Genomic DNA, 9075 nt, shown 5'->3' with positions numbered 1-9075 from the left:
TCCTCTGCGCCGGCCCTCGCGGCTGCGGCTGGTGCACCGGGTGGGGCCCCGGGCGCCCCCTCGCTCCGTCTGCGGTTACTGCGACTGGACCAGCCCCACGCGGCGCCCCCGGGCGTCTCGGGCTCTGCTGCCCGCTTTGCTTTTTCCTCGTTCTGCCCCACGGGGACGCTCGTGCGCCGCCGCCTTCCCAGGCCCGTGGTCCGAGCGGCGCGTCCCATCCGTGCCCAGGGGGCGCTTCCCTGCGATGCGGTGTTTTGTGAGCGCTCTCCCGGCTTCGGCCCTGGCCTCCTGCCCCGTCTCTCGGAGGAGCAGCTGGCTCTGCTCATCCTGTGCTTATGGCTCACTCTTGTCACCACCAGCCCGGGACAAGCCTCCAACCCCCGTGTCCCCGGGTGCTGAATACGCCCCTGGCTGTAGGCCCCTCACCTGCATTGAGGTCTCAAAGAGGTGACTCTGGGACTGTCTAGGTACAAACCCTGCTTTCAGCAGCGTCTGGTTGAACGTGCCCTTAAGTTTTGTTTGCTCCTGGTGCAGTGTGGAGTCTTTCTGCCTTGTGATATTCCCTTAAAGCCTCTTCCTGGTGGTGGCGGCGTATGTCCTCCCCTAAGGAATAGAAAAAGATGTCAGGAGTAGGAAGTTGACTCTCTTTCTACTCAGTTTCACTTTCATAGGATTTGGAATACATTTATTGCAAATATTGCAAAGGGATGTATAATTTTTGCCTCCTAGCCTTAAAAGCCTACTGTTTGCTTATGACTTTTAAATATAAATAAAAATTATGGATATGGTTTATCAAACATAAATGATTAAGATCACTAAATTTCTCATAAAGTGGGTTAAAAGTAACTTCAGGTGCTACATATCCTACAACAGGTTCCCAAATGTTTTCTTACTGCATTAGTTACCCCCTTCCAGATGTGCCAGCTGCCCTCATACCCAGCATACACTTTATTTTAATGCATTAAATGCCATTTATCACAATTAAATCCACCATGACACAATTTTTCTTTTCTAAAAAGTTTTAGAAATAAGTGCAATGCCTCAGTATTTCTGTACTTTCTCAGATTTTAGAAATAAGGGACAAGCTATCGATTCTTCTCTACAAGATGCATGTGTCTCGACAACTTCACAAATAGTCCAGTCCTATTAAGAAAGAAAAATGTCCTATTCCAGTTTACAGTAATTTCCTTATTGCTACCTGCATTCACTGATCAGTCTGTGATCAGAGTTTTTGCTTAGTTTTGTATTATGGGATTTCTGTATTACACCTCTACCTGTGACTTGCTCCATCTTTGGATGTCTCTATTCATGAGAATTGTAGGACCCACACATTAAAGTAACTTTAATTTAAACATAGTATGCTTCAGATCTGTAAAACTGTATCTTTGAATTCTAATATGTAGTTTGTACTATTGATTGAGACTTCATTGTGGTAAATGCTATACAAGTATATAGTAGTATGTGGTTTCTGCTACAAAGAGCTTACATGTGAATGTCTTGATCCTTTGTGACAGTCATGTGCATAACTGCCTCCCCCTCCTAATCAGTAATTTTGTGAGCATCCAGTTCTTGTGAGCATCAGAATTTTGTTGCAGAATCCCAACTTTAGTTGAAGATTATTTGTAAAGACTATTTAGTAAATGCTAAAAAGGAGAAAGGGGTCCAGTTGAAGGAAGCATCTGATAAGATCTAGTGCGCATGATGAATCTTTTAGTTATGCTATTCAATATTTACAATTGCATGCATTTTTCTATCAGCACTGGAATAATATTTTTTATAAATGTTGTCCCCACTTTCCTTCTTTGGAACTGTTATTTTGTTTTTCTGAAACTTCTAATTTTCTTGTTTGAATTTGTGTAATTTTCCTCTCCCTTACAAAAAAACCTGGACAAATAACATGTTTCCTTGTCCCTTTATTGTTTGGTAGTCTGCAACAAAAATTGAATTTTATGTTGATTTAATATTATTAAACATACACATGCTTAAAGAAACAAAGCAAGCATCTTGCTTTTTGAGAGTGCTATTCTGCCCTTTTCTGTGATCGTGTTGTCACATCTGTAACTTTGATTTTGAGCTTATTTTTAAACAGATGTTTTACATAAACCTTTATATAAACATTTTTTTTTCTGGTGCAGATTGCATTTTTAAATTTCAAAAATGGGCCCAGTTTAAAAATTAAATATTTGGGGTTTTGTGATTTAATTTTAACTAATAATTTATTTAATCACAGCTCTTTGTTTTGTTTGCAGAACTATGCTATTCCAAAAGAACCAGAAAGTGAAACTGAGTAGAAAGGGGATGTTAGATAATATTCTTTGTCAAATCTGAGAAATAATAAAACAGCATAAACTGTGAAATGTTGTTTACATTTTTAAGACTTATTATATGACCAAAGGTATTTACCCAGGTAAGGAAACTATTAAAATTACAAATATATTTGTAACCTACTGGTGTATCTTTTATGAAGTGGCACTTCTGAGGTGTTTTGTTTTGTTTTTTCCCCCCAAGAATTTAGCACTACAGAGCTTCATATGGTTTTTTAAATGGAATTGTCATGGGTTTCTGTGGAGAGTTTCCAGTGAAAATGTGTGGCACAATCTGGCTGTTCAGATTCTATTTGTCTGGCGGTTTTAAAACAGCACAAAACCTCAGTTTGAAAATCAGCATTAATTTGCCTGTATTTTTGGCAACTGCACATTTAGTATTATTCTGTTTTCTTAGGGGTTTTTGTTTTTTTACCTTTTGTTTGCCATATTTAAATAATGTTATGGAGAACCCTTGTCCAGCTTATCTCTAAAGATATTTGACATTTTCCCCCAATTTTTATCTGTAAAGTTAGTAATATTTTGACTTGCAAAATTATATAAATAATTTGGGGGAACCCCTTTTTAAAAAACATTTTCAAAACTTTAACGTCTGTTTTCTGACCACAAATCTTTTAAATTTAGATCCCTAAATGCATCTGTTCCCACTATTATAGTTGAAATTGTAAGAAGAATAATTAGCACTATCCTTCCAACTGAGTTAACGCTACTTGAATTCTTTACGTTATTTTGATCAATCATTGTCATCTTGCTGGTGTATCTCAGTTGATGGCACACTCACTTTGAAGTCAAAAGCACCTTGGGTTTGAGGTACTACATGATTTTTGTTTACATACTAGATAGAGACACTACACTGCAGTCTTTCAAGGATGCTGTAATGTTAGAAATGCTGTTTGTTTGTTTTTTTTAAAGGAAATGTTAAACTTGACCTACTGGAAGTTAATCATCCTGTGGTATGAGTTGATTGGCTGCTTTCCCTTCTTTCTCCCTTTCTCAGTCTGGGGGGGAGTGGCGAGAGAGAGTAAAAAATAATAGAGTCTAGTAAAATAAAACGTCTAGTAGGTTTGGAGATATCCATCAAGAAACTTAATTTCTATCTTACTTCCTGACAAAGATAAGTAGGCTTATTGTATAGTTCAGCTTAAGTCATTCTTCATTAGACTTAAGGCATCCTTTGGAAAATGCTAACTTTTAGACTGGAAACAGACATCACCTGTGTATTGCCATAAACGTTTTTATGGCAGCACAAAATGCAACAAGCAGATGTTCACACCCCTTGTTGTTTCCCAAATGTCCAAAATTGTGGCACTGACAGCAGGTGGTAGACATTATTGCCCCTTTTTGAGAGAGACATCTATTTTCTTTATGATAGGAGAGCATGGGCAGTCCAAAACTGACTGCACTCTCCAGCTTCCACCAGACAAGAGCTTCAGGACCCTGATCCTGCATGCCCCGGAATTCCTCTGCAGGATCAGCTTCTTGTGAAGCCCCGGGAGTGCCTCTGCTGGGTTTTTCTGGTAGCAGAGGTGCACCCAGGAATTGCCCAGCAGGAGATTCCTTGCATGTATGCATTGTGCTGCCACTTCCTGAGTTGAGACAGTGGGTGATGTCTGTATCTCCCAGTGAAGCAGATCAGCTGTGCAGGGATGCATCCTGGCACAGGTGATTCTTCAAGGATCTTAAAGCCTAAGCTTTTGCTGCTTGTTTTGACTGTGGGAAAAATACACATGTTCTTGCATGCAACACACAAAAAGCCGGTGTTGGAATTCGGAGTGTGCATTGTATGTGAAAAATATGGCAAGAGCAGATTTTGCCTACCATATGAAACTAAAAGGTGAAACAAAATAAAATATACAGGGATCCACAGGGAACAGAATAATGAGCAGGCTTGGCTCTCTTGCTGCTGTTACTCATATACTTCCTACAGGATAAGATCTCTTCTGTGCCCCCCTGCACAAGATCTCTTTCACCCCCTCGCCCGCCCCCCCCCTTCTATGTTTCAAAAACAATGGATTTCTATTCTGTGAAGCTCAGTTATCATAGTCTCTCACATATAGCACATCTCTTCTGTTGAAAGAACTCAGAAAGATGACAGTGGGTCAGAATGTTTCCTGACACTTTGAAATCTCTGTCTTTATCTTGTGAATCATGTAGGTGTTCATAACCTAGGTGTGAAATACTATGCAGCACCCCGCATCAACCTTTAAAGGATCTTGCGGCATCGTGGTTGCATACTACTGGTATAGTAGCTCAACTGCTAAAAGACCCAAAACTTTGTCAGAATTATTTGAGAGATTATTACTGTTTTCTTTTATTCTCTCTCCTGAGTTTCTCTTCCTGCTATATATATTATTACTTTTTGTTTTATTTGTATAGCTTTCAGTTTTTCATGGGGTTTTTTCCCCCTTCCTCTGGCTTTCTCCATTACACACAGTGACACTGCAGAAGCAGTTTATATGTGGAAACAGGCCACAAAATAATATTTGGCTTCTCTTCAGCTCAGGTTTGTGTGAGTGCTCCTGCTTAGATGCTTCCTCCCACCCTATAATATTTTGTCCAGGGAAGTGGGTGGTAAACTAAACTTCTAATACGGTAGCAAGAGGATAATGTAAGGATCTGGTTCAAGGAAATAACTGCTTTTAGTGTTTAGCTGAAAGTTGAATAGGACAAGTTCTGATGTCCGGAGCTGTAAGCAACAAGGTGTTCCTGGGCATGTGGTCATCTGAGTTTCTAACTCTTGTTTTGTAAAGCCTTTTGGTATAACTAGTTTAAGAAAGGCTCTAGTTAAAACCATAATTCTGTCCCATGCTGGAAATGAATGAATAAACTGTAATGATTTTGATTACTGCAGATGTATGAAAATGGAGAAAAGATGTACTTTCAAGAGTATAGTTAGGAAATGTTGGCATCTAATTTATCTTGAATACAAATAAGCCTGAGCCTGTCTTCTATAGTTTAACATTTAATTGGGTCTTGGCTTTAAAACTAATTCAAGAATGGTTTTTATTAGAAGCTCCTTGAGTATTTTCTGCCTGCATCGGGTCTTATCTCTGTCTCACCTAGCACTGATCTTCTCTGCCTTTCTCTACATTTTTGCCAATGAATGCTTTCTTCTGCTGCTAGTAATGTCTGGAAATATCTTTCTAGCTCTCCACCCCATTAACAGTTATCAAATATTTTTCTTTTTCATGCTGCTTTATCTTTTATTTCCTAGCTTAAATGTGTACAATGTAACGTGAGTCAAGCAGTTGCAAAATTTGCTTACTTTCTTTAAACTACAGACTAAGTGAAATTACTTATTACCCTGGATGCAGATAATTGAATAAGACAGGGATAAGAAAGGTGGCCTTTTGTTCTGGCTTTGTGTGTTTTATATAACAAATACAGAAGGCCCTAAACACACACACACACACACACACTCTCTCTCTCTCTCTCTCTCTCTCTCTCTCTCTCTCTCTTTATTTTATGTATTTTATTTATATTATAGTAAATATATCAGTATTTTACTATTTTATATATATAATAGAAATATATCACTACTTTACTATGACATGCATGGTATCCTTTGGTAGGCAGGTTTCCAACTGCTTTACACTTAGAATTATTCCTGCCAGTATTTTTACTTTACTCACCACTTAAATGTGGATTTAAATTTAGTTTGCTGATGTGAGGGTTGTACACCTGTAAGAACCCTTTGTACTTTTTTTTTCTCCGCTTATGGTGTCAGCCTCGCATAGCTGAAATTTTCCAAGTCCCTGATAAGTGGATGGAAGTACTGCTACAACTCTCTCTAGGAGAAGGTTCCTGCTTTTTATTTCCCTCTCTGTGTCCCCCTAAAAATGTTCCTCCTGTGACAGAAGGATGTATGATTGGGTGGTGCATGGAAGGGGAGCTATACCGTTTGCTCTTCTTCCACTCCACTTGCAAGGCTAGTGTATAGCAACACAAAAGAACAGATTTTGTGGGAATTTGATAGGCTTGTTTCTTTCAGGATCCAGGAGTGGTTCTTTGCCAACAGAAGAGCATTCCTAAATTCAGTGGACTACATATACTGTGTAACCCAGTGGAACTGGGATGGTATTTTTTCCTGATCACACAAAAATTAAACAAAATCCTTTGAAATACAGTGGTATCAGTGTTAGACCAGAGAAGCTGTCAGGAAGGAAAGTTGCCTTACGGGGTGGCTGGAAATGAACAATATGTTATCCAATTAAAAACTCAAGAGGACATAAAATTAGGTAGTAGTACTAGTTGGAATTTACCTGAAGCATCAGGCTTATTTCCCATCTCTTGTGAAAAGTGCCACGGGATCTTTAACTGCCACAGGTAGTCATGACCTCAGTTTCAAGTCATACCCAAAAGACAGCAGTATCAGTGTCTCCTGCCAGTGTACTGTATTGGTTCAAAACTGATTGGAGGGGAGTAGTGCCATCTATTGACTACACATCTTTCTGCAGCAGTAGGGTTTTCTGTGGTGTCCCATCCAAGTGTTGACCAGGCCAGACCTTGCTTAGCTTGAAGCTTGAGAACACAGGCTAATGTTATGCCTGCAGTATAATAGAGTACAGATTCACTTCATATGTGGTATTATCCATATAGCTACAATTTGAGCAAGAGGTCTTATTTACTTCCTACAAAATTTTAAAACGTAGTGTTCTTGTTCACATCTATCTTCACTTCAATAATTTGATTTTGCTGCATAAAGGTTGAATGTTATGTTTTGGTCTTATTTACCAGATCTTACTATAGCTACTTGTTGCCCAGACTTCAGTTACTTTTAACTATCTTTCGTCCTATTCTGTGGTGGTGTAGATTTCATTTCCAAGTATGTATTATATCAAATTCATCTTTGATTCTAGGACCTCATGTTTTGTGGTCTTCTGGAATTTAGTTACAGTAACATAGGGTGCATAAAAAGCCATTAAACAAAGATCAAGGCTTATATGCTAGTAAACTTGAGATACTTCCAAACATCCCAAACTTCTGAAAGTCACTTATCTTCAGTTTGAAAGTTGCTTTTTTGTAGAATAGTAGTATGTATAGGAAATACTACTGTGTTTTTTTTCCTGAAGTAATGTGTGTAGGTTCTGGGTAGATCTTGACTCTGTTTGTTATGTAATAAAAGCCTTGTAAGATTGAGATCTTAAATGTTTTTAGATCAACATGATGCATAAGTTTAGAACTGCATCTGTTTTTAAAGGGATTTATGACTAAAACTGCTTGTTTTTCTACAGAATTGTCTGGTGTTTCTCAGCTTGAAGAAGATCTACGGTCATTATTGATCCTCTTTCTTGGCGTTACCATTTTTGAAGTGAAGTTTACCTAGCTTTCTAGTGTGGGTTTCTTTTCAGTCATCTTTAAATTTTGATCCATAAAGTAGACAAGCTATAGTTCTACAATGTCCAAGTCATTCCAGCAGTCATCTCTAAGTAGGGATTCACAAGGTCATGGGCGTGACCTCTCTGCAGGAATAGGCCTTCTTGCTGCTGCTACCCAGTCTTTAAATATGCCAGCATCTCTTGGAAGGATGAACCAGGGCACTGCACGCCTTGCTAGCTTAATGAATCTTGGAATGAGTTCTTCATTGAATCAACAAGGATCTCATAGTGCACTGTCTTCTGGTAGTACCTCTTCCCATAATTTACAATCTATATTTAACATTGGAAGTAGAGGTCCACTCCCTTTGTCTTCTCAGCACCGTGGAGATGCAGAACAGGCCAGTAACATTTTGGCCAGCTTTGGTCTCTCTGCTAGAGACTTAGATGAACTGAGTCGCTATCCAGAGGACAAGATTACTCCTGAAAACTTGCCTCAAATCCTTCTACAACTTAAAAGGAGGAGAGCTGAAGAAGGTTATGGTAGAGATGGCAGATCATCTACACGGGAGCCACCGTACAGAGTACCTAGGGATGATTGGGAAGAAAAAAGGCATTTTAGAAGAGATAGTTTTGATGATCGTGGTTCTAGTCTCAACCCAGTGGTTGACTATGACCATGGAAGTCGGTCACAAGAATCTGGTTATTATGACAGAATGGATTATGAAGATGACAGATTAAGAGATGGAGAAAGGTGTAGGGATGACTCTTTTTATGGTGAGACCTCGCATAAGTATCATAAATTTGACAGTGAGTATGACAGAATGGGTCGTGGTCCTGGTCCTGAGAGATCTCTTTTTGAGAAAAAGAGAGGTGCTCCTCCAAATAGCAATATTGAAGACTTCCACGGATTCTTACCGAAGGGTTATCCCCATCTGTGCTCTATATGTGATATGCCAGTTCATTCTAATAAGGTGAGTTATGCACCAGATACTTCTATTTTCCTTTACGTTGTAGTATCTGTTCTGTTTTTACCTATTTCTTTTAACTATTTCTGTAGTTTAATTACTTTTAAAATGATCTGAAAGTTTGTTTGAGAGTGAAAAAGGCACTTGGTTTATTTACAAGATAATTATTAATGAACATTTTAAACCAGGGCTTTACATTAATATATTCTGTTTGCCCAGATTGCTTAACTTCAGGCCAAACAATTATCATCTACTGGGATATCTTATTTATATTTTGCATCTACATGTTCTCTTAACCACAAACATCTGGCATTTAAGCAGTTTTTGGTGGTTTTTATTTATTTGTTTTTTTTTTATTGTTGTTTGCAGTGTGTATCTACTGTGCTATTCAGGAAGCTAGTTTCAGCTCTCCTCCACATCTGTCTTGATTGCTGATTTATATGTAGTTAAGATGCATTCTTACACAAT

At 38.7% G+C, this 9075-nt stretch overlaps 1 protein-coding gene across 3 annotated transcripts in view; it reads left to right on the top strand.

Annotated features, from left to right (window-relative positions):
• The window catches only part of MATR3 (matrin 3), a 50410-nt gene that overhangs the window by 369 nt on the left and 40966 nt on the right, over positions 1-9075 (top strand). The window contains exon 2 of one of the 3 annotated variants that reach the window (XM_006015722.3): positions 7559-8613. The exons of the other annotated variants lie outside the window; for them this stretch is intronic. Within the exon in view, the coding sequence (XP_006015784.1) occupies positions 7723-8613 (891 nt within the window). The 5' untranslated portion in view covers positions 7559-7722. The remainder of the gene's footprint in view (positions 1-7558; positions 8614-9075) is intronic. 3 annotated transcript variants of the gene reach the window in all.

The sequence above is a fragment of the Alligator sinensis genome, unplaced genomic scaffold, assembly GCF_000455745.1.
Source record: "Alligator sinensis unplaced genomic scaffold, ASM45574v1 scaffold156_1, whole genome shotgun sequence".
Classification (NCBI taxonomy): domain Eukaryota; kingdom Metazoa; phylum Chordata; order Crocodylia; family Alligatoridae; genus Alligator; species Alligator sinensis.
This window is presented reverse-complemented; position numbering and strand designations above follow the sequence as displayed.